At 48.2% G+C, this 25,827-nt stretch overlaps 1 protein-coding gene across 2 annotated transcripts in view; it reads left to right on the top strand.

Annotated features, from left to right (window-relative positions):
* Window positions 1–24,806, top strand: part of LMCD1 (LIM and cysteine rich domains 1) — a 36,298-nt gene extending 11,492 nt beyond the window's left edge. For both annotated transcript variants that reach the window (XM_055709104.1, XM_055709103.1), the window contains 5 exons: window positions 6,064–6,152; window positions 8,769–9,024; window positions 14,024–14,359; window positions 20,261–20,476; window positions 20,973–24,806. In XM_055709104.1, coding sequence (XP_055565079.1) covers window positions 6,064–6,152; window positions 8,769–9,024; window positions 14,024–14,359; window positions 20,261–20,476; window positions 20,973–21,131 — 1,056 coding nt within the window. In that variant the 3' untranslated portion in view covers window positions 21,132–24,806. The remainder of the gene's footprint in view (window positions 1–6,063; window positions 6,153–8,768; window positions 9,025–14,023; window positions 14,360–20,260; window positions 20,477–20,972) is intronic.
* Window positions 24,807–25,827: the final 1,021 nt, after the last annotated feature.

Raw genomic sequence — 25,827 nt, forward strand, 5'->3', positions numbered from 1 at the left:
TTGAAGTCCTTAAAGGAAAGCAGAAAATTGCTATGGGTTCTTGTGGCACTCTGGGTTAATCTGTGTGCTACAGATGTTCAGAGGGACTTCCTAATTTGCAGTGACCAGAGATAAAACAACCTCTCTGCAAAAGCAGCTATTAGTGGAGGATGTTAGGATGTTAGCTTTCCCCAACTAACCTTTTTCTAAGCTCTGTGAAAATTTTATATTAACATTAAATTTCTTCTACTCACTACTTCATAAAACGATTGGGTCTCATGAACTGAGAATCCCAGGAGCAGTGTGCTGGAGCCACCCTGTACTTCTGTGGCTCTACAAAGCAGAGATGTTAAATACATCCCAAGGCACTTTTTTTTTTTCTCCAGTACTGTATGGTACATCAGCCCGCTCATCACCATCTGTGGGAGGATCTCGGCAGCCATACTGCTACTGATGCTTTTGACAGTGGCCTCTTTACTGCTACAGCTTCAGGCTGCATGTGGGGGGACCACAAAACAATGATGTCTCATGGGGCTCTGTGTCCGTATATAGCCAGTTATACCCAAGAGGAAGGTATTTGTGTAAGTGCAGCTCTAGAAGGGAGGAGGCATTTGAGGGCCTTATGATAGTTGGTGTACCTGTTGAGCACTGGCAGATCTAAGTCCAGCCCATCTGCAGTCTAGAAGCTTGGGCCATTTTCCTGTAGCATTAGCCTGGTTGTTTCTAGAGGAGCCCTCACTGGGAAACACCTAAGTTTAGTCTGAAGTCTCCTCTCTTGGATGTACTAAATCTCTGGCACTGAACAGGTTGTGAGGAGGGTGGAAAGAAGCTACTTCTAATCAGAAGGATTTTCAAGTCATGTGGATGTGGAATCAGTTTCCTCCATGTGCCACTGAGGACAGTCCCCTTGCACCAAATTCAGTTGTCAAACTAGGTTCCAGTATGCCCTTTGGCGAAGGGGCATTGGCCAAGGTGTGCTGGGCTGGTCAGAGAATGATGGTACATAAAAACCCAAACTTCTGGAGTCTCAACAGAGCTGCAAATGGAGAAGGCTGGTGGAGCTGGACTCTGACTTGCTCATAATATCTAACAAGGAGTCAATCTCACCAGACCTGCCTTGAAAGCTGAGTGCTCCTTTCCAAAGGAGTCGTCAAACCTGAAACCAAGATGGAGCCATGTTTGGGTTTTTTCCTTGTCATTTGTCATTATAGGTTCTCTTATTTTCCAGCCACTGAGTGAACTTACCAGTGTCTAGGATGGCCCTGCCTTTGGCCAGTATAATAGTGAACCATGGTATTACTGGCTTATTGCTGAGATTGTTCAGAGATGTTTTTGTGGGTAGAATGGCCTCAATTTCCTATCACTTCACTACCTAAGAATTTCCTCTGCACTGACTTGCTTTCTCTTTTAATAGCAAGAATGCTATAAGACACAAAAAGCCAAACCAGAAATCTTGCAGTGCATTGTATATCTAGTCATGGTAAGCAGAACTTGCTTTTCTTCCAAGCAGTTTGTTGACAAATTTGTTTTAAAGACATTACAAATATCTTCAAACTCTTATCTTAAACTTTAGTATCACCTCATTTAATACTGCTGTTCCCAAATGGCCTTGGACATAGGTGGAGTCTGATAGTGGGGGAGCATTTGCTTCACATTATCTTACTGGGTTTGGGTTTTTTAGTGTTGCATCTTTTTTTATTTATTTTAAGAAATCTCCTTTTATGCATAGTTGAGAAGCCAGAGTGGAGCTGTGAGGAGAAGCTCCATATCTGGGCAGAGAGTCCTGCTGACCAGGCAGCCCAAAGAACAGGCAGCACTGCCTGTTGTGTTTGGCCCCTGCACGGAGATGGAATTGAGTGGCTCAAGCCTCCCTCTGCTTATGATGGAGTGAGGAATAATGCTGTCCTCCAGATAGATGTGGCTGTGCTTCTGAGTAGCCATGAGGAAACGCTGCCCAGAGGGGTCTGAGCCTGTGGGACAAGGCAGTGCAGCAGCTGGTGGGTAACTGCCCTGCCCCCATGAGTATTCACCCAGGCTGTTCCTGCTGCCCTGGCAAGGTCTGCCTATGCCACAGGGATGTCCCTGAGACTTGGTGTCACCTTGAGCTGCCATCTCAGCACCTTCCCCTGCTGCTGAAGACCAGTACCTCCAAAGGCAGAGAAACTCGAACTGTCTCAGGAGCCACATGTTGCCTTGAAGAGCCACTCAAGTCTCACGTGGTTTCCCCATATATTTTCCTATAGCTCCAGACTTGCAGGTAGCTTGCACAGTAAGGAGCCTTATGCTACTGACATCTGCAAACAAGAGTTCCCAATGAGATCTGGAGCTTCTGGTTGCGAAGACATGTGATTCCATCTTGGCTAGAGCAGTGTACAAACAGGAGGGCTGGTAACAAGGTCTTCTGCTGATGTCTGAAGCTGTATGTGGCCAAAAATAATGGCTAGGACTTAGTTGTGTCTTGAGGAAGTGGATTATCAGCTTTTGTTGTATAACCCAAAGGCAAGGATTGCCTGTCGATGCCAATGGGTTGATTCTTCAAGTAGAACAATACTGGTAGATGAGAGCTGAGGCTTTGCTGTATTAAATGTAATCCATTTTACTGTATTTGTTTGGGCTTAGTAAATGTGTAACTGCAACAAGACAACAGTGGAAGTTCAAAAGCAGTCCCTGGGGTGCTGGCAGAGGTGCTGTGCCTGGTCAGTGGGTGAGAAGGTGCCCCCTGCCTCACTTTGGCTGGTCTGGTAAACCTTACAGTGGTGGCCTGTGCCACAGGGTGCCCCTTGGGTCTGAAGCACTTGCCTGGCTTGTGTGTCCATCCATGAGCTGGCTGCTCCGTCCGTGGCTGTGTGGGGCATGAACTGTTTGATTCCAGCTCTGCCAGCTGGTAGGATTCAGGGTGCTCACCCTGCCCTTGGCAATGGACAGTCATGCCCAACCCTTTGTGTGGCAGCATTTGGAGTTGGATAGGTGTCTGGAACAGATCCAGCAGCCTGGACACAGAAGTCCTCTGGCTAACTGGGGTGATGGGTTGTGCCAGCCTGCTCTGGAGCTGGTACAAGGGTGTTCTGGAGAGTGCTGAGTCAGGTGGTACTTCCATGGGGTTTAGATTAAGTAAAGAGCAGTTAACCTCTTGGTTACTGCTTGGACCTTGACATGAAGCAGGAGTCATGTTTGGACAAGTAGAATAAATTACCAAGTTGAATAAATTACTAAGAAAGGGGCTTGCGAACACTGAGGTAGCCCAGCAAAACAGTGGGTTTGTGTGTCACTGGAGGTCACAGGCTGGTGATCACTCTCAAATGCCTGTGAGTTCCTGCGCCAACGTTTCACTAGTTTCTGAAGTGCTGGGTTGTTTTGGGGGGGTTCATATACTGCTTCTTGTTACTAGCAATGCTTTTCCCTTTGTATGCAACAAAACTTTCCCAAATGAGTTTATTTAATCCAGATGTTTGTATTTTAAATAAACAACCATGTGTAGTCCCTTGCCTATACTCAGCTTCTGTCTGACTCATTAAGATCAGAGTCAGTTAAAAAAATCCCATCAGTTAGTAGGCATCTAGCATGTGGTTCCAAAACTGGCAAGTTTAAGTGGGCTTAAATGTCTTTATCTGTTCTGGAGAGCTGGCACGCAGCTGAAGAATCAAAAATATCCTATTTTTCTGGATGTTAGAAGCAGGGTGGAGTATGTGTGCATTTTAAGACCGTTTTTAAGATGTATTTTTATGGGTTCCCAGGGTGAGAGGTCTTTTCACTGGCTTCAAAATATCTGAAAAAACTGTGGGTGAAAAATGAGGTGAAAGCTACGTGTGAAAGCAGACGCACGAATGAAATAGCAGTCCCTTGGGCAAATTAGGCTGAAATGGGCCGTTCCGTAACCTTTGGGCTGTGTTTCTCAAGGATGAGCAGCTTTGTATGGAGACTTAACAGTTTTGTGCAAAAAAGCATGTAAAGGCTTGTCATCTACCTTAAAATTGGCAAGTCAGCTTTCAGCTGTTTCTAGAACTATCTGCTCATAAAAGCTTTTTTCCTTATTAGCAACACTAGGTTTCTCAAGTAAATTAAATGTCTTTCCTAACTGAGTGCCATCAGATAACCTTTTCTTTTTGAAGGCTATAGAATATGACTTTGAATGTCCAAGGAGACCTTGAGGTGCCCCAGGTCCATGCAGGAGCTTTGAGGAGCCCAGGAGCTGGTGCTGGAAGCAGGATGGGTGATTCCAGGTGGGGGTGGGAGGAAGGAGCAGCTGCCAGCACCATCACTGGCTTGGCACTGGAGCTGAGCTGTGGAGCCCTGCACTGCTGGGCAGAGCTTAGGGCTGGTCACCAGCTAAGCTGCTGCCTGCAGTGCCCGGCCACCCATGCAGGGTTCCTGCAGAGCATTCTCAAACAGGAATTTGTATTTTCTAGCCACCCACAGCACTGCAGAGTGATGGAGCTGAGCACTTTCCCCTAAATGCATGCTTTAAAAATTACCTCTGTTCTTTTACTGCTATTGATCCCTCTGTTTGCAAATAGGTTTTGGCAAGGATGGCCTCTGCCGATCCCCATGTAAAGCTGGGGAAGGCTGTCCCCTCGCTGCAGTCTAGGGGACACAGGGCTGGCAGCCTGCATGGGCGAGGGATGAGGGCAGCAGGAGGCATGAAAAGTGCTGACTTTAAATAGTGTATGGTCTTGTAATGAAAGACTATCGCAGCACATGGCCTAGATCAATATTGCATAGGCAGGCAACACCCGTCTCCAGCATTAAAAACCTCTGCAGCCTTAACTGTTCTGATGGGCTCTAAATGTGTGTGTGCAAATGAATGAGCTTGAGAGGGATGAAAGGTCTTACACAAAAACTTGACAGATGAGAGAGAGCACAAAAAAAGGTAGGTGGTGTGAGACCTCTGTGTTAAGCCTTAATGGAAAATGCAGACTGCAAGGTCCAAAGTGATCAGAAAATTGCAAGAGATTGACACTCCATAATGCTTCTTAAGGACTTACTAGGTTTTTGTGGAGGTGGATGACCACCCTGTAGCTTAGTCTCTGACTGCACAGGGTCAGATCCATTGAGATGGGGCAAAGCACCAGTGATGCTGCCATTGCTTCTGCAGTGTGTTTGTGTCTTGGGGGGAGGGGACTGTCCTTGTTTTCCTGAGGTCCATTTTTACACGGAACAAATGTGCGTCTCAGACATGAGTCTTGAGAGTTTCTGTAAAAACAACCAGGCTGAGAGAAATTCAGCATCCTGTGATGTCACTTCTCCCTGATGCTTCCTGCAGTACTTTGGTTTTGTCTCCCATTGTACCCTCCTGCATTCTTCGCAGTCAAAAAGCCATGCTTGATAAATCCATGGCACAGACACTAAAATAGGTGGGGGTTTTCCAGTGTTACTGTCTCCTGTTGTGGATTTTTGCACTTCAGTCACCTGCTGGGAGGTTTTAGGACCCTGTGCAGCAGTGAGCACCCATGTGTGTAAGTGACTTTCTTGTGTTTTTGGTGAGCAGCAGAAAGTGCAGCCCTCTTCCCCCCGCCCTTTCCTCCCTATGGCCTTTCCCCACAGAGTTTCCTGTTCATAGTGGAGACTACCCATAAATCTCAGTGCCAGAGGCGTGGAAACATGCCACATTCCTGAAATACACTTGAGCCCCTGTAGAAAGTCCAAGGAGGTCCAAGCTGCAGTAAAGAAAGTTTAGCATCAGGGTATGGCAACACATGTCCATGTCTCACTGCATGAAACTTATGACTTGCACAGATTTATACGCAATATGTAAGCTGAATAAAACCAACCATTCAATGAGTCCTGAAGCCTCTGTGCATGTGATGGTGTGTGTGTGATCAGTGTTTGATGTGCCACCCCCTCTTGCTGTTCCAGATATGCCATCTTACCTCACCTTAAGGTGAAAGCCTTCGTCCCAAACATCCCTAAATAAACTTGTAGCAGGTCTGTGTGGACAGTGGTCAAGTGGCAGTTGGGAGATTAGAGGCTTTACAGCACATAAGGTGTGGCTGAAGAAACAAATGTCTGAAGGAATATTAGTCCTCAAGTCTCAGATAATCTTTGAGAATAAAGCCTTTCCAACTCCAGTGTCCTATTCTTTTCCAGATGTCAGTGAGCCAGCCACAGTCGGGAAGAGGTGTGCCTTGTTTACGTTGCAGAGGGACGTGCATGGGCTTTGAGCCACATTCTTGGAGGTAAGTAACATCTTGGCCTTGATGGGCCCTGCCTTGACACTGTCCCTTTGGTTCTGCTGGTATTCAAACTTCAGTGACTTTGAGTGTAAAGAACTGCAGAGCATTTGAGTGGTGTTGGGAGGTGTGGAGAGGACATGATGTCTGGCTAGGACAAGTACTGAGTTGAGAAGGTGCTCGTGCTCTCCATCTCCCTTCCCTCACTGGTCCTGCTCTTTTTTGAGTTGGTCTACTCCACAAGTGTTTAAACCAAGCTTCAGTGGTAGGTTGTTTTTTCCACTTTTGCCAATGTTGCCTGCTCCCTGGGAGTTGAGACTATCTCTGCTAGGTTGGGTGCAGGTCTTGACAGCAAGGTGTGGCTTGAGAAGAGCAGAAAGCTGGGGTGGGAGATGGTGCATCTTGCAGAAGAGTTTCACCTGCCACAGGACTGTCCCTGGCACAATCTTGTGGTTGGTGCTGTTCAGTGGGATGTCAGGAGTGGGGCACGGTGCTGAAGCTGCTGCATGCTGTGCTTTGCACAAGCCCCCTGATGTCCTGCACAGTGTGCATGCTGGAGCACGGATCCTCTGCATGCTGGCCTCCTAGTCTTTCAGATTGTTTGGAAATTAGTTGCTGAAAACAAATGCCCTTGCTTGCTTTGGAGGCAGGGAAATGCTGACCAAAAGGATGATTTCATGCAGTTAGGAGTAGTGCCAAGTGCCTGTCTGTCACCCTTGTCCCTGAGGTGAGCGTGGGTGCAGAGCTAATGGAGTGAAACAAAGCTGTTGCTGAGGGCTTAGTGTTGCGTCTGGCTCAGCAGCACCACAGTGGCTGTGGCTGCTGGCTGTCCAGTGTATCCTGATGGCTGAAATGCTATGCTTGGTGCCAGAAGCGTCATGTTATTTGATATGTTCAGTTTTTCATCTTAAACACAAATTTAGGTAAATAGCCACCGGTATCAGTAGCTGGTGGGAGCTGACCTCTGGGCAGGGACAGTGGGCTGCTGCCTTGCCCTGCCTGCATGCAGATCCAAAACAGGAGAAGCAAAGGGGGCTTTGGAATGGGAGCTATCCAGATGTTATTAATTAAAGAATTGGTGCCCTCTGATGTTGTCTTGCAAAACACTAGACTCTTCTGTGAGCCTGGAGAACTCCTGCTTCCTGGGGACTGCAGCTGGGTCCTGTCCCAGTGGTGCCCACGAGCTGGCGGTCTGCAGGTGTGCTGTCTGTGCTGCTGAAATGCTTCAGTGGGCTTCACGGTGGTGCCATGCAATTGTGCCTGCAGCCTTCGGTTCCCAATTTCAGTACCTTGGCTGTGTGGAAATCCAAACTTTATAACACTCACTGGGTTGAATTGCTTTTGTTTTTTGACTCACTTAAAGGCTGGTTTGAGTGATACTTGTTCCAGAATCCTGCTGAAGGACTTGGGGTTACATCAGAGCTAGTTTGTCCTTTTTGCTATTAGGATTTGATGGAAAAGCTGGCCAGCAGAGAGTGGCATTATAGACTTATCTTTATGATTTATAGCTATTGTAATTGAAATGATAGACACAAGTATCAATTCTTCTTTTAGAGGTAATTTTTTCAGTGGCATGTAAAGCCTCGTAAGAGGCGAGGCTAGTGCTTGGCTGGTCAGGATCGGTGATGTAGTGATGATGCTGTACGGGTTGTTCAAAGGAAGTGGCAGCTCCCTGCCACAGGTGGAAGGCAGCAGTCTGCTGGTGCTGCTGCAGCTGCTTTTGCCTGAGGACAGCACTTACAGGCTTGTAACATTCTGCTCTATGTCACTGCTGTTCCCTCTGGGATGAAAAGCTGGACATGAGCCAGCAGTGCATGCTCGCAGCCCAGAAAGCCAACTGTATCCAGGGCTGCACCAAAAGAAGTGTGGCCAGCAGGTCAAGGGAGGTGATTCTGCCCCTCTGGTCCGTTCTGGTGAGATCCCACCTGCAGCACTGTATCCAGCTCTGGGGCCCCCTATATAGGGAGGACATAGACATGTTGGAGAAAGTCCAGAGGAGGCCACAAAGGTGATTGGGGGGGGCTGGAGCACCTCTCCTGTGAAGACAGGCTGGGAGTGTTGGGGTGGTTCAGCCTGGAGAAGAGAGAGGGCTCGGGGGAGACCTTTTTGTGGCCTTTCAGTACTTAAAGGGGCTTATGAGAAAGATGGGGACAGGTTTTTAGTAGGGCCTGTAGTGACAGGACAGGGGGTAATGGTTTTGAACTAAAAGAGGATAGATTTAAACTAGATACAAGGAAGAAATTTTTTACAGTGAGGGTGGTGGGGTACTGGCACAGGTTGCCCAGAGCAGCTGTGGGTGCCCCATCCCTGGCAGTGCTCAGGCCAGGCTGGATGGGGCTTGGAGCAAACTAGGCTTGTGGAAAGTGTCCCTGCCCATGGCAGGGGGTTGGAACTAGATGGTCTTTAAGGTCCCTTCCAACCCAAACTGTTCTATGATTCTATGAATTGTGCTGAATTCCTGTGTGTGGCACAGGCCACATGAGCCTTTTATCTTATGCCGTAACTCTGGTCTGCGTTTAACCTTTGGAAGAGGCTGATGCTCCATGGCTGAGCCATTGCATGATCATGTGCCTCCCCCTCCCCAGTTTGCAGTGAAAGGATGATCGTGCTTCTCGCCCACAGGAAAATCTGTAAATCATGCAAATGCAGCCAGGAGGATCACAGCCTGAGCTCAGACATGGAGGATGATCAGAAAATTGGGCACCTGCTGTCAGACTCCAAGTATGCCACGCTCACTGCCCGGGTGAAAGGAGGTGATGGCATTCGCATTTACAAAAGAAACCGCATGATCATCACCAACCCCATTGTCTCTCGGAAAGACCCCACCTTCGACACCATCACGTACGAGTGGGCTCCACCAGGGCTCACCCAGAAGCTGGTAAGACAATCCATGGTGTGTTTGGTGGGTAGTTGTGTCACTTAATGGAGAACTTAACTTGGGTCTGGAGCGAAGTTTTTTGGATAAATAGCAAAACACTTGGTTTGCCTCAGAGCAAAAATGCACATAACACTTAGTATTTTGGAAAACCTCGTAAATAACCATAGTAGGTAGGAGAGGGGAATGGATTGCCTTTGCGTTTTTATAGGTTTGCTTGCCTTTCTAGGAAAAGTCTTAACAGGTTTACAACTGGAAAGATTGCTGCTTTACCAAAGTTCATGTCCAATAAAAACGTTGCTGAGAAGAGATCCCATCTCTGCTGTCCCGCCAGTTGTACAATGCCTGTGCAGCCCACGCAGGTGTTTGCATGCTCCAAAAACCCAGGCTGGGTATGGGAGTCATTTGTCCAGGCCTTCTCAGGGTGTCTGGGCTGGGATTTGGTCTGTTTTCCTAAACACCCCCAGGAGGCAGAAAGCTGTGCAAGCTGTGGGGCCTGCATAAGGACAACAAATTAACTCTAGACACCCATCGCCATGCTTTTAAATCCATGCCAGGTCTTGACTGGGTTTGTGGGAGACAAGCTATTTGGGTAGGAGGAGTTGTCCCTGGGCTTTGACCTCCCTGTTGGAGGGGGAGGTCCTGCCTTGCTTGTTGAGTCTGATCTCTTGCAAATCTGGGTGTGAGCTTGCCCCAAGAAGAGCCAGCACAGGTGGAGGTAGCTAGCTGGGAGACTTCAACTAACCTGGAGGGGGGTTTTCAGCAAACACTTCAGAAATTATGCTTCAGTCTGTCTCAAAAGCAGAGAAATTAAATCAACGTGGAAAGAAGTAATGCAGTACCTAAATTCAGTGATGTGTTTGTAAATTATTCTGTTACAGAAATGGGCTTTAATGATAATGGCAAAATAACTGTCATCTTTAATATAGTAATTATTTTCTTTGCTTGCTAAGATAGCAATTAAAAACTTGGTCTTAAAATAGGCCTGGCATCTCAGGTTTATTAACCAGGAGTGCAGCTAGTGCTCACTTGTACCTCTCGGTCACAGAATGTCCCTGAGCCTCTCTAGAACACAGCCTGGTTTCCTGTTGAGTGCTGCATCACCTCTGCCCCAGGCATGAGTGTCCCTAGGAATGCCATAACAGTGTGCTGACAGTGCTTACTTTGTGGCTTAACTTCTTTGTAATGCTGTTTTCTTTAATTTCAGCTCAGATTTGCCGGGCAAGCAGAGGAAAGGGGTTTAAATTCTCTTGGTGTTGGTGGGCAGCTGAGTGGCTGTGCCTCAGGGCTCCTATCTCCTGCTTGCAGAAGAGCATTGCTGCAATGGAGAACATCCTCCAGCAGTGACCCAGGGCAACAGAGTGAAGCAGTGGGCTCGGAGCCCCTGTGCCCAGGGTCCCTCCCACCACCTCTGCTGAAGTGCAGCAGCCACCTATGCATGTCTCCAGCAGGCTTGCAGAGCTTCCTTCCGCAGGGAGCAGTCATGGGAAAGCTGCGTGTGCCAAGGTGTGCTAGCCTGGAGGAAAGCTAAGCCCCGCTCTGTGGCTGAGAGCATCCTGCCTGTGTGGGCATGAACTCTGCCGCTTGCTGCTGCCTGAGGAACCCCTCCCAGATTCAGCACTGGAGCTGGGTTTTTTTTTCCCTTACAGCTAAACATAGTCTGGTCCAAATCACAAAACCTAAACAGTAATATTTTTAAGAGAACTCAAGGTATAAAGGGGAGGTGGGGAGCATTGTCCCATGCTGAGGGATGGATCCCAAAGCAAGCCCCCAGCCCCACCTTCCCTCCTGTGGCTGGTTTCCATCTGGGCAAGCAATGCTGCTGTGTGGGAATGCATGGAAGTGGTTTTGGCATGTGGAAGTGTTAGCCAGCAGAGCACTTTTTGAGGGAAAGCATTTAACTGGCTTTTAACTGTGTTGTGGTATTAAAACATTATATATTACACTGTCATTAGTGGACAGCTTTTGCTCTTCAAATTAAATAAATAGCTTAAAGTTGCTGAAAATTGCAACCAGATTTTTTTTAAAAACAATTGGAACAAATGTGAAATTGCAGCTGCAGACCCATGAGGCAGACTGATTGTTTCTTCTTAAAGCTCAGTTGCCCTCACCCCCCTGGAAGGGCTGACTGGGGGTGGCATGGAGTTTGTGCTGGGAATGCAGCTGGGGCCTGTGGTGCTAAATGAAGCAGACCACTAAGCTTTAATGAGGGACCGAGACCCCCACACACCCCAACTGCCCAGCCATTCCATCATAGCACAACTGCTCGCAGCCTCCTCTTCCTTTCTCTTTTCGTTGGTAGGAGCTGGCCCAGCAGGAATGTTTGTTTAACCAGTGTTTGCCTTCCACAGGTCCCCGGGGGAATCGGGGAGCTTGTGAGGGATGGGGAGAACAATGATGGCAGTCTTCCCACCCAGCCCGGCTCATTAAGCGTGCTGCCCAGCCTGGGATTTATCAGAAACCCAGGTTTCACAGCTCTGCAAGCTGGCTGCAGCATGACGCTGCCGGCACCTCAGGGCACAGTTGGCTCCTTGCTGTGAAGGATGCCTGAATTCTGAGGCTCCTGGGCTGCTTTCCTGAACCCTGACAGTGTACCCTTGTGAGTGCGTGTTTGGGGTGATGCTGCATGCAGCCCCTTGCACTGGGGGGCCCAGCGGCTCTCCCACCCGCAGCAGCAACCTTTGTTCCTGCAGTGCTGGCAAGGGGATGCCCAGGGGTTATGTGCCTCGTGAAATCTTTTGAGCCCTTTATAGCACCTGAACAGACTGGAAGGTATCTTGGTTGCAGTAAACAACATGCAGGAGATTTGAAGACAACCTTGATAAAATTTGGCTTGAAGATCAGCTTGACAAAACTTATAGGAGAAATGCTGGATGTCAGCCATTCTCAGGATAGTTTCAAAAGGATTTGGGCCAAAAAGCTTTTAGTGCGTAACTGGCTCACTCCAGCAATTTCCTTCTGAAGGCAGACTGGAAACTTGGGATTGTTTTTAATATTGTTGTCCTGAAGTGGATGGTCCAATAATAGGAGGAAGTTCAGAGCATGTTTTCATTAAGCTGTGCCTGGAGAAGTCATGAAGTAGATATTCAGGATCCTTGGGGAAAGGGAAAAAAACAGATCATAAAATATCTCCAAAATCCAGTAGTTAACATTGAAACCCTAAAATGTTCTTCCTCAATTATCTGCGCTAAAGCAACATAGTAAAGTGTTTGACCATAATAATACATGGTAGCAGCAGAAGAAACAACTTTCTATTACCCTTCATGTCAGTTTTTGGTGTTGGGTTGAATTTTTTTTCCCCTGACCTATTATCTGGACACATTTTATGACATCTGCAATTATAACTTTAAGCATTTCCTTGATCCCTTGATATTGAAACCTGCTGCTGAGCGGTCCAACTGTACTTTTAAGAAAGGCTTGAGACTCTGCTTGTCGGTGCTGAAAGCGGGAGAGAAATTTAGTATTGGCAATGGAGAGTCTGGTGCTGGAGTGGAACAAGACGCTTCAGATGCATGTGCTGGTGCGATGCTATTCTGTAGCTCTGGTATGAGTGTTCATTAGTGTTGGCACGTTTGTAATGGATTAAGAATTTCTTCCATTAAGATCCTACCATGTTACTACTCTGCTAGAGCTCTTGCTGTGACTGAACCAAGCCAGCACAGTCTGTGTAGCATAATCTGCGTGGTCCTAATGTTTATGGTTGTACAGTGTTGAGGCTTTGGTTGCTTTTCTTTCCAGTTGTCAGGTACCACCGGCATTATCCTTATTTTGTGAGACAGTGCCTGTGTGAGGCCTGGGCCAATTCTTGTCTTTTGCTTCTGTAGTTCCTATTAGGATTTCTCACTTCTGCAAAAGCCATCTGTGCACCAGATCACTTCTACAGCATCCTGCAGCTCTCTAACGAGCTATTTCTGAGCAGCACCTTCTCCCACAGGGCAACAGCCCTCCCCAGTAAACTCCTGGGTATGAATCCTGCCATTGCACAGAGGCACAATATACTGAGTGTTGATGTGTAATATCATAATGTGTGGCGATGTTAACATCCAAGAAATGGGGAAGAAGCCCTGCCTCCATCAAGTCATTTATCTCTTGCTGTTGTGAATCTTCAGGCAGGAATCTTGCCCTGCAACGCTGCTATCTGGCTGAAAGTAGCTGAGGTAGAAAGTGGCTTTGAAGTTTTTACAGACATGAGTTGTTCAGTGTTGTGCAAACCTTTCTGTATGTATAAGGCTATACTGAACCAGACTATGTACAGCAAACAGTTAATTGCTTCTCTATCTTTTTCAAAAATTCAGTTTTTGACTGCTGACCAAGTAAGAAACAAATCTAGTGCAGCTGGATGCAGGTCTTTAAAATGGAATGGCAGAGAGCCAACTGGCTGCCCCTTAGCTCTTCACACTACAATAGGGAAACACACTGCCTTGAGTGGGAAACTCCCTTCCCCTTAGCAGCAGGCCAAAAGTTAACTGTGCAGACCCCACCATCCTGCAAATGCTGGTTCATCATGGGACAGACTTCTTGCAAAATCAGTTTCCTCTGCTTTTAAGATGTTGGGTAGTGACCAGTTGAGTAGGAGATCTTATTTTGGAGATTCTTGGCATTTACTTTCCATGTTGCAGGGCATCTGTGACCAGACACCTTCCCTTTAGTGCAAAATCAGTAGTTGGGTGGAGTTGGTGGCTGACTTACCTATAGACTCAACTGCTATTTGACTACTTTTTCCTGTATTAAAACTAAAAGATCCCCTTTTATCAGTTAAAAACAATACTGTAAACTATGCTGCATGCAGCCCATGAGGGCTATGAGGGGTGCTCTTGGTTCAGCCTCCAACCCATTCCCCAGAGCTCTCCCCATCATGTCATGAGGCAGTAGGAAGCTGGTTGGTCTTGGGTTTTGGTGTTTATGGGTTTCTGGTCGTTTCAGCAGCCTTGTTGCCAAATTACTTGGAATATGGCATGCTAATGCTGGCTCAGAGTAACAGTCAGTGCTCTCTCTGTCCCAGGCCATGCAGTACATGGAGCTGATCCCAAAGGAGATGCAGCCAGTGGCAGGGACAGATGGGGCGTACTATCGCCGGCGGCAGCTAATGAGACAGCTCCCACTGTATGACCAGGACCCGTCCCAGTGCCGTGGCCTCGCTGAGGGCGAGCTGAAGCTGATGGAAGACTTTGTGAAGAAGTACAAAGCTGAAGCACTGGGCGTTGGGGAGGTGGCACTGCCAGGCCAGGGTGGCAGTGGGAAAGAGGAGGGGAAGCAGCAGGACAAGAGCATCACTGCCAGCAAACTCCCCGAGTCCACCAATGGGGCCCTCGAGAGTGTGCCAGCAGGAGGGCACTATGTAAGTGTGGGGCTCTGCGGTGATGGGGTGGGCTGGCAGGGGCATTCTGGTGCTGCTCTGAGTTTGGGCAGCTTTCAGAGAACAGATTGTCCCAGCTGGGGCTGGGGGGAAGTTGCACCAGTCAGGGTTATCTGTTCCTTGTTTACAATATTGCTCCTATGGGCTTCTGCAAGTCTGCTGCAGCGCTTTTTTGAACTACCAGAGCAGTGCTGCAATGCTTAGTTGCATCATAGCATGCTTTGCTACAGCACTGTGAAATGTTCCAGTGGGACCCTCATGAGCTCCTGCCAGCCCTGCTGAGCACAAGTGTTGAAGAGGGGTGGCTTATCTCCTCTTCACCACCTCCCTCCCTCCACAGCAAAAGCTGTGCTGAACCACCAAGGTAAGTAAATTCTCTGCTAGCTGTTGGAGCTGGTGACCTCAGCTTTAGATTGTTGGCAGCTCTGAAGGATTGAGTGTGACATACCCCTGGATGATTGTGAATCAATACTCGGGATCAGAAACTTTTTTTACTGCGAGTTAGTGAGTATGTCTAGCTAGGCTTCCAGACCAGTGCGAGTGGAAAGACCACAAGTGACAGGAGGTGGTGGCTCAGTCTAGTTAGTGCAAAGCTGTGAATATGGAGGTAGTGCTCCCAGGGCTGTGATCACTTTGGGGAACTTTGAACAGACCACATGTGTCTCGGGGCATAAAAATACATTTCCACAAGGAAATGATTGAGACTCCCTAACACCCTTTTAGATTTATATTCTTCCAGCACATTCTGGAGTGGCCATTGTGGTTGCAGAATAAATGCTTATCATAAAATACAGTGAATGAATATATTTCTTACTGGCACTTGTGAGTGAGTTGCAGCAGAGGATGTAAAGCTGCAAAAAAAATGGTGTCTGAGTGTTTTTACAGCAAGATTTTTCTTGCCATTACTGCACTGAGATTGTAACATGTTAAGAGCAGTTTTCATTTTCATTCCATATTGGGTAATGTCTCCCCTCTGCTATGGCCGCCTTCTCTATTAACATGCATCTGACTTTGAGTGCAGCACTACAGTAAAGGTTTTTCACTATTGCAATAAAAAGACTGAATTGGACAAAGAATTTTAAGCTAAAAAAATGGCCAAAAAAGGAAGATTTCCATTAAACATATTAATAAAAGTAATTGTAGTAATGAAGGTTTACTTAGACTGTGTTTGTCCTTCCAAATAAATACATAACTGCGATGTTATTATCCTTAGTTTAAAGCATCATTTTTCTCATGGCGCTAGCTGAAAAATGGAACTGCTTCAAAAGCAGTTGCAGAAGATCCACTTTGACGCACTGGGCAGCTCAGCTCGCAGCAAGCTTATGAAGTACTGTGGTTTCTTGAAGTACTGAACACAGACCTCCTGTTTCCCCCTCTAATGAAGCACTGCCTGTTTTAATTTGATCTCATATGCAGGAATTAGTGCAGCTGAGTTGATATGAATGGACTGTGTCCTAAGGTCTGGAATGTGCTTCCAGAATGTCTGCTGGCTTTCACAAGACTGCCCTGGAAGAAAAATTCTGCCATAGAAAAATGAGATATAGCACTTTGCGATATGTGTGAGGCTGGAAGTAGATGTGAGCAAAATGAGCTATATGAAGACTGAGAGTAGATGTAGAGAGACTGACAAATGATGACATGCATGAAGCCAACAACACTGGAAGCTTTAATGTATATTGCTGATGTATTCAGGGTTGAAATGTAGTTCAGCATTCTCCAGATGTGGAGGTTTAGGTACTTCTGTATTGGTGTGACCATCTCCTACATGTCTACTAAAACTTGGGTTTTAAATATGATCCCTGATCCCAAGCCTGAGGAAGCTCCCCCGAGCCTCCCTGCACTGCTGCTCTCTGGGGTGCTGCAGGTGATCCCCATGAGTGCCACCAGCCTGCCCAGAGCCACTCCAGGGCATGCTGTCCTTGGCTGGGAGCATGTCTGTCCCAACCCTCAGACCTGCATGACTGCTGTAATGAGGAAGGCTTTGGTTCAAGGGCGTAGGGGGGAACATAGGGTGCTGAATAGCTTAGTTACATAGAGATCCTGATTCTTGAGCAGCTTGTGCAGCGTTTCTTTGAGTCAATCAGAAGTAGGACACAGACTTGAATCTGCTGAATACCAAGCCTCTTAATTGGCACCAGCAGCTTGGTTTCAGGCTATTTCAGATCAAGGTGTGAGTCTGAACTATAGCTTTATGAATCACAGAATCATTTAGGTGGGAAAAGACCCTTAAGATCATCAAGTCCTACTGAAGGTCTGATGGCGTTGGGCTGGAGGTGGGGACACAGCTAACAAAAGACCACTACCCTTGTTCTAGAAGAGAATGAACCCAGAAGGCACCAAAGCTGAATGATTGCCTTGGATGTTTGTGGTCCCTGTGCCAAGGCTGTTAAACCTTACTGCACACCTAGACTAGCTATGTTGAAATTGGCGTGTAACGGAAAACATACAGGGCCTATCTAAATCACCATGAGCGAGGCATCTGAGCTCAAACAGCTTTTTGAACTCATCTTGGCTGCAGAGGGGGGCCCTATCACTGTAATAATTCTGTCCTACAAGCTGAATGTTCTCTACTGAACATAAAATCGTATTTAACCCCCTCAGAACTGGAAAGTCCTCTGGTGTTGGAATCCCAAAGCAGTGATCAAAATTAGCCATTGTCCCAAAAAGCTTGAGGCCAGCAATGTAGTGAGCGCTCAGGAGAAGCCTTGTGGTGTCTGGGGAGCACCCTCTGTGAGAGCTGTCATTGGAAGATAGCAGCCCACGGAGAAAGGAAGTTTGAAACTGCTTAGGAGAAAGGGACACTTTCTTGGCCACCACCTCTGGTAACTCTGCTAATAAAGTCTTCGCTCCTCTCCCTACATGCTGGAGATACAAAATGAGTACTAAGCTGAAGAGCCACTTCTGATTCAGTGTGTAAATGACAGGAGGATAGAAGTTATATGATGTTTAGGGAAAGCCCTGTGAATAATTGTCATAGAAAGAAACAGCAAAATAAGTTGTTCTTTTAACAGTTCTTATTGGCAAGAAACTTGAGCTCAGAGTTGGAAAGCTGCCGGTGTTTGTTCTTGCTGTTTAGATCTTGTAAGATAAGCTGGGATGGATGGATCTGGGGGTGACAGTGTGGAGGCAGCTGCAGGGTCAGGCTCTCTGGTGCCCCAAGTCATCCAAATCATAGAATGGTTTGTGTTGGAAGGGACCTTAAAGATCATCTTGGGGAGGTATCAGGGTGTAGGGAAAAATACAGCCCTTGGGCCCTTTATGGTGGGTGCAGAATTTGTCAGTGCCTCTCTGCTCTCACTGACAGCAGGGCCAGGGTGCCGGGAGTAATGCTCTGGCAGCCGCTCCACACAGAGCACAGCAGCTTCATGTACTTGTTTTTGTGTTCATACAGACCAGAAACCGAACAGCTTCTGCACTGCGCTGAGTTTACTCCTTCATTGGCGTGGGTTTTGGGAGTGCTCAGAATGTGCCTGAAGCCCGTTGCAGCGGAGGGAGCAGTGTAAGCAGACATATCCCCTTTCAGACTCACAGAAAAGCCAAGCCAGGAAACATTTTGCCTCTCCTCTTGTGCTTCCTTAGCCTGTCATACTAGATTTTCTGGTAAAATAGGAGATGCCCATCAGCATGATGGAACCACTTCAGGGACTGCGGGGCAGTTACTGAAAATCCAGACTGAATGGAGGAGGAGGCAATAGCACACAGCATGGTGTGCTAGAAATAATAGTAATAAAATAAAGAAAAGGCACTTGATGAGTGTAGATAAACCTGTAGCCTTCTGCTGTGTAAAGGGTAAAAGGAGTTTAAGAAAACTCTCAGGATGCAAAGAAGAGTCATCTTAGTGCTCATGCCGTGAACTAGCAAAAGGGGCTGGACACAGTGGGGAGCTTGTCTTTAATGCTCATGGAGAAACCCTACTCCCTCTGCACCCCGGGGGGGCATTTCTGCAGCTGCTTTATTGGGGTTGTGGCAGGGTCCTGTACTCCCAGTGCAGGGTTCCCAGGCTGTGGTGCCTCCAGGGCGGTGTTCCTCAGGACATGGACTACAGCTGTCCCATGGGAGGGCCCGCTCCTCAGTCCCTGCCCCATTCCTAATGTCCTCCTGAGCTCAGGAACTGTTGGTTTACCTTCTAATGAAAAAAAATATTTTTGTCTCTCCTCTGTCCGCCTCTTAGAAGCTTGTTGACTTGAATTGGGGTGTTTGTAAGCAAAGTGGTTGTCCAAGCAGAGGGAAATTCCCAGCCCCCAGACCCTGTGCTGCCTGGAAGGGGGATGCCACTGTGCGCACACTCTGGCTGGGCACAGCAGCTTAAACCCCAACACGTGTGACACGCAAGCTGCCTCACGCCGCGTCTTGGTTTCATAAAAGCCTTAGCCAGACTGCTGTGGAGGTTGCTCGTAGACATCTGCCCCTGCAGCCAAGGGCTCTGCTGGAAGAGACTCCAGCTGCTACTTAGGAGCACTTCTTTTAAGGAGTGACAAAGCACAGACGCAGAAGCTATTAGCCTGACTTGGACTATCCAGACCTAAATGGGAACTTAAATAACAGCCCGTCAGCTTCGGAGAGGAGAGCTTTAAAGCTTGCTCCTAAGTAATCGTAGGATCACTCTGCAGGCACAGATAAGGAGTAAACCAAGTTGGTCTTGTGTGTAATATGCACAGATGCTAATTAATCTTCAGATTAGCCAAATTGATTCTGTCTCTTCAGACTGTTATAAATTGAAAGCGCTCTGCTGCAATCTGTAGACTGACATCTGTCTTATGCATGGACATGATATTCAAAAAACAGTGAGAAAAGAACCAGGTTCCTAATCTCTGTGCAAAATAACATCTTTGACGTGCTGCACTTCTGCAGTATGGGATGTCTTAACTCTTTCCCGGAGAACCTCTGGATTTTTGTGAAGGTTGGTTTTAGCTTGGGGGTGTCCCAAAGATCAGGCATTTAGCTGATGGTGGGTAGTGCCGTTCTTACCTGCCCGAGGACATGGCTGGAAGAGAGTAAACAGTATTCCAGATGAAGACTGGTAAATACGTATTTATAGTGACTTTTAATTAAACTTCAGCTTGACACCATCCATAGGTAGCACTTGTCCAGATGTTTGCATGGGATGTGGAGCAGTAGACTGGGAGATGTTGGTTCTGTTGGCAGTGGGTGCCCTGTGATGCTCTCTGTGTTGTCAGAGTCCTACTACACCAGGGGTCCTCAAACTACGGCCCGCGGGCTGGATATGGCCCCCAGGGTCCTCAATCAGGCCCCCGGTATTTACAGACCGCCCTGCCCCCGCCAGGGGTTGGGGGAACCGAGCAGCCGCAGATGACTCCCTGCCACTTCATCCGCATGCTGGCCCCCTGGTTAAAAAGTTTGAGGACCCCTGTACTACACCACTGAGATGTTTTTCCCTGCACTTTTCTCAAGTTGCAACCATTGCTTTCTCTGCCATTTAGTGTTTCCTTGCTCTTCCACCTCGCTGCGCTGTTTCTGTAGCTTCATTTCGGACTGCTGTGTTTGCTGGGCTGATAGAGCTGGCTTTGTTATTCTGAAGTTTCCCTGCACAGAACAAGAGCTCAAACAAAACCAACCTAAGCCACACAGCTTGGCAGTCCTGGAATTAAATGTTTTGTTTCCACTGTCTACCTTGGTGCTATGGGATGTCAAGCAGGAGCACAGTAGGTCCTTCAGACTGCATAGAAGTGGGAAGCGTTGAGGACATGCTTGGGGATTGTGTTGTTCCATTTGGCTAGCCGTGCTCCTTACCAGCTGCGTGGTTAGGAATGATGCCTTGAAAAGATGCTGTGAATCAGTATGTCTGAGAAGTAAATATCTGTCCCTTGTACTGAACATCATTTGTCCTGTCCCCACGCTCACTCGCCTGCCTTTCTGTTGCAGCGCTGCGAGACCTGCAAGCAGGTGGTGCCAGGGGACTGCCCGGTGGTCTATGCTGACAGGGCGGGCTACTCGCGGCAGTGGCACCCGGCGTGTTTCGTGTGCTGCCAGTGCTCCGAGCCACTTGTCGACCTCATCTACTTCTGGAAGAGTGGGGCTGCCTGGTGCGGGCGCCACTACTGTGAGAGCCTCCGGCCACGCTGCGCCGGCTGCGATGAGGTAGGCACCAGCCGGCTTTCCTCTGCCCATGCGGGGTCCTGGTGCAGGCTAACTCAAGGCTTCCCTGGCGTGTGTCTGAACTTGCTCGCCCACCTGCATGCTTCCAGGGATGCTCTTTGGGAGCAGCATCCTTCTGGTGCTGGTCACCAGGGCTGTGGCTGCCCCAGGGAGCTGGAGGTGCCTAAAAAAAAAAATAAATATGGGGTGAAGCAGCGTGATGTTAATTACAGTCTCAGCTAGCTATGTTGTATCTATCTCAGAGCAGCAATCCAGCTGTAGTTGCGTTACAAATGTGAGGGTTTTATAGTGCTTAACTGCAGCTCATGACTGGCTCAGTTGCTCAAGTGTATTCTGCACCTTTTATTAACCTATTCCCAAAGTCTGGCCTCCATGGCTAATGGGCTTGGTGGGAGGCACGGGACTGGCTCTCCTTGCTCCTGCCTTGTTCCAGCTTGGTGAGATGGTGGCAATAAGCAGTTGTCTGTCTGTCCCGTAGATCATCTTCTCGGAGGACTACCAGCAGGCAGAAGGGATGGCCTGGCACAAGAAGCACTTTGCCTGCCTGGAGTGTGAGACGCTGCTGACGGGCAAACCCTTCACTCTGGACAACACCAGCCTCCTGTGTGCAACCTGCAGCAAAAGCAAACGCCTCTGAGCAGGGAGCAGCCCAGGGGCGAAGCAGGCTCCCCAAGGTCCCACCAGAACGGGGGTCATTTGACAAGTACATGAGAATGAGAAGGTTAAAAAAAAAAATTAGAGCCTGGCTATTCACTTGCAAGCAACTAAGTGCCCCCTTTGCATCCAATACAGCTTGCAGGAGAATATTTTCTTGGGAAGGAGGCAGAGGAAGCTCATACGCCTGCAGGTGGGAGGTACATGGCATATCTGACTAGGAGGGACTGAAAAGGAGGGTTTGTGTTGTGCTGTTTTTTTATTTTTATAAAGTCTCTCCAAGCTTTTTATGACTAAGATCTTGCAATAGTCTTTTGGAAACAACACATCTCAAAAGTAACTTTTGGCATACTAAACCTACAGTCAAAAACAGGGGTTGTTCCTACTTCTTGAAATCTATACTGGAAGTGTCCATTGCAGGCTGCTGACAACTGTGCTAAAGCAATGGGTTTGAAGAATTTGATTAACGTAGGTCATTACTTTCTGACAGCAAATGATATAAAATTGCAGCAACGCGTAGCTGTAGCTTTCTCCTCCCAAGTGTACAATAATGTAAAAATAATGAGTTGGCACACAGGGTGATTGGTTTAATCCTGGCAAGATGGGAAGGGTGTGCAGCTCTGCCCTGGGGCAGCCAACTGGCTCAGCCCATGTGAGCTTTAGCCCTGTAACTGGAATGCAAAAGCATTCCTGGTAGGTCCCAGCGACCAGGCTCCCTGGCCTCTCTCCTGCCTCTGACTGCCTGTTACTGCAGGCGAGTGTATTTCCACAGAGCAGCATTGTGTTCTGACCACCACGCTGGAGGTCGTTAAGCATTTAAAGTATGGGCCTTTATTTTGGCTGGGCTTGATGAGGAATTTTATGGAAAACAGCTTTCCAGCCTAAGCTCTCTTGTGGGGGGGGGGCTGTGCCTGTGAAGCTGTGATGCCAGTTTTTCCCTGCGATATGTCAGTGACCCCCTCGGAGTACTGGGGAACCGTACCTTCCCCTTGGAGCTGGCAGCAGCCTTGCCCTGGGCTCTGCCCTGCCTCTTGTTCCGCAGCTCTCCTGGCCCTAGGGAAGGTCCCTGTCACCTCTTGGGTCTGGTAGGGGTGACACCATCCCAGGTTCTGGTGGTGCGTCTCTGCAGACAGTGTTTGTTCCCTACATCAAGCGATGCTTCTGTTAGTCACTGAAAATATCAGATAGTCCAGGCTGGCAGATGTCTCTGTGCTTGGTCTTTTTTCTTATATTAAATGTCTACATTATTTGCCAGAGAACTGGAATATTTTTTGCAGAGGGGAGTGTGCAAGGAGCTCACAATTGCTACGTTTTCTTTCTGCTACAGAAGGCGCTGGTTTCTCTTTAAAGCGTGCTCCGTGCTGTGGATGTTTGCTTGCTTATGGTAAAATAACTTGCAGGTAAGAGTGGGGAGAAACTGTACCTGCGACAGGGTCAGAGCATGTGAGCTGTGGGCTGGACTCTGCCATATGCATCGAGGGACGCCCCGCTCTGCTGCTGGGGAGGAGCAGGTCAGGGCCATCACTGTCTTTGAGTAGGTGAGACCCATGTGGTGCAAAGACATACCTGTATGTGGGATGTGAGTGCCTCTTACGCTTTGTCCAGACCTGTGCTGTTGTGTGGTTGATATTCATGGAAATGCTGGGGTATTTAAATGAAATGCTGCTACTGGAGCAGAGCAGGAAGATCCCAAGGTGGCAGCAACAGCCAAAGCTGCAGGGGTGACAGAGGTGTGTTGCAGGGTATAGTGGTGGACGTGCTCCTGGGGCTCTTTGTCCATCTCTGGAGTTAGTCAACGGATGTGTTGAGTGCCTCAGAGTGTTGTTTCTGTAAATTCGGTCAGATGCTGCAAGTGGAGAGAGGATGTGTAAACCTGAAGCTGTGCTAGGAATAATAGTTTCCTTGGTTCAGCCTTGGATACTGGCACTTTGGTTATAAGTAAAGTGGGAATGGGAATGAAAAGTCAAGACCACTGCTTAGCTTTATTGCCTCTTCATTTTATTACAAGGGAAATGTCTTTGCATCTTTGTAATTATTTTTTTTAAGACACTTCGTTGTTCTAAACCCTGCAGTGTTAAGGCAGCCAAAAGTGCATACGCTCTGTGTAAGCAGTGATAAGAATAGTATGAATCACCTATGAAACACTACTTCAGCACAGGCATTAACATCCGAACAGCATTCCCTGATGGAAAGTCAGTGTCCATTTGTGCACACAGCTGGTTACCTCTTGGAGTAATTTGCCTGTGAGGTAGGTGCACAGCCGTTGCACAGGTGTCTAGAAGAAAATTAAATGGGCGGAAGGAGCCCAGAATATCCACGTTTCTAAAAGTGAAACACTATTAACTAAACTGCTGCCATCACAGAGAACTCAACAGCAGCTGCAGTCTTCTCCCTCGGTGTTTTTGGTTTGCTTTGCCTTGGCTGGCTGTGTGGTCCTTGTGGGGTTTGCGATAAAATGAGCGCAGGGGAGGTGTGTGGGGAAAGGGGATCGCCCTTCACAAACAGCCAGGGTTAAAAACCAACAGAGACTCCAAGGGAGGCAGCGGAGAAGAGGTGGCTTTTGTTTTCTCTGCTGCAGAAGAATGTGCGTGGTGGGAGCTTGAGGAAATGTCAGAGTGGAGGCAGGGGGAGCGGACAGGGTTTTGGAGGGAGCGCTGGCACCACAGCTAACGCCGAGACCGGAGCCTGCCTCCACGTCCAGCACTGCGTCACTGTCCCCTGCCATGGTGGGTGGCACTCCCTTTGTCCTTGCTCCCAGGGGCTTCAGGGCCAGAGCTGGGTCACCCGCAGCATCCCCCCTGTGGTGGTGCAGCCTCCAAATGAGAGCAAGCGAGTCTGCTTTACGTACAAGGGCTGTCCTTGGTGACATACTTCTGTTGGGCTTATTTTACTGAACTGTGACTGCAGCCTGCACATAGTAGCATCAACTTCTTGCACAGTCCATCTCCGTTAACACAGTCCTCCATCGCTAATGCCTTGATTTGGCTACTTGGAAAAAAAAAGATGCCACTGTAGTGTGTTCTAGTTTGGGTTTTGATTTTGTGATCTATAAGTTGTCATTCTCTTCTGAAGTCCCTGTTTCAGCATACACATGCTTGCTTCGGGCTTTTTGGACTGCTGGCATCCACTCAAACCTTTTGGGTATTTCTGCAGCTAGCAAAATACTGTCTGCTAAAAAATTTACTGCAATTAAACAGCTTAACGAAATCCTGTGCCTCTCAAGTGTCAGGAGCAAAAGCGTGAAATTAATGCATCTAACAGCTCAAAAGATATGCAAGTCTTCAGTTTTGATACTGAAATTCAGTGTAAGCATGAGACTCAACCCCAAGTGAAGACGTTACACTGTGTTTCGTTATGGTTTATCATCTAGAATGAAGGAGGCTGCTGCAGCTGCCTTCTGCAGGTCACGAGCTCTGGTTTTCATGAAAGTTAAATTCACAGGGGTGTGCTGGCCTAGCAGAGAGCCAGCTGTGAGCAAGGAACGGAGGGGCTGCCCAGAAAATGGATAAAAATGGAAGTATTTCCCAGGGTGACTGTGTATCACGGGAACAGGCTAAGGGTAAAGACTGTGTTGTGTGACTATTTGAAAAGCATCTTGTGCCACAGCTGTGTCCAGTCCATTGTTTCAAATAAAAGCTCCTGTGCAAAGACCACCGTATGCTGTCTGGCTGCGTGCATGACCTTGAGCTGGTGCAGGCTGCCTTGGCAGCCCAGGTAAGAGCTGCCTGTATCACGGCTATCGTGAGATGAGGAGATGGTCTCATCTCATTATGCTGTGATTTTGAACATAGAAGTCCCTTCTCATCAGATGGAGAGAGGCAGTAAAAACCAAAGAAGACGCAGGCAGCAGATGGGGGGCGATGGGATGCTCACACCCCGCCAGCGGCAAGCGGGCATCTTCCAGGCCGTGCTGCTGCCCACCGTGTGCCTGGCAGGCAGCTGGGGAAGGTTTGTGTGAAGCTCTGAGCGAGCAGCTCCTGTTGGCGTGTGCAGCTCGGATGTAAAAACTCTCGCCTGGCCCTGGCTGGGTGGCCAGGGTGATAGGGGCCTGAAAACACGGGTGGGTCTCCCTGCTCGGGATGCTGCACTGAGGTTACACTTTCAGAGTGGCTTCAGTCTGAGGCGTGCTGTGCCCAGGCTCCACAGCCGGACCCATGTGCAGGGCACGCTGGCGCTGTGAGTTTGGTTTCTCCCCAGCTTTGCGCTGGGATTCTTGAACTGGAAAATCCAGGCATTTGGATGCTTCAAGCTGCTCATCCTGGCTGCACCAGGTTTGCTTTCTGCCAGGCAAGACAGCCGGGACAGGGCGAGGGCTGTGGATGGGAACAGCACCAGTCAAGTGCCACAGTGTGCCAGGGACCTTCTGGGGGGTGACAGTGCCACAGGGCTAGTAATGTTTTCTGTGCTGCCCGCAGTGCTGCTGCCGTGGAAACTTGCTGTGGATGCTGCTCCCTTTAACGCTGCTGTGTGGCGCAGGCTCCTACCACGGCAGCATGAGGCACTGCTGGTCAGAGCCGAACCCATGGGCTGAACTTCTCACCTGGTGAGTTTTTAACATTAATCTAGTGCTTTCATGAAAGCATAAAGATAGATTGTCTAACGGTCAGTTTAGCACCATGTATTTCAGTAGTTGGTACCAGTGTTTTAACTCGTGAATCTGCAAAGGACAAAACTTAATT

The sequence above is a fragment of the Falco cherrug genome, chromosome 4 (assembly GCF_023634085.1).
Source record: "Falco cherrug isolate bFalChe1 chromosome 4, bFalChe1.pri, whole genome shotgun sequence".
NCBI lineage: Eukaryota > Metazoa > Chordata > Aves > Falconiformes > Falconidae > Falco > Falco cherrug.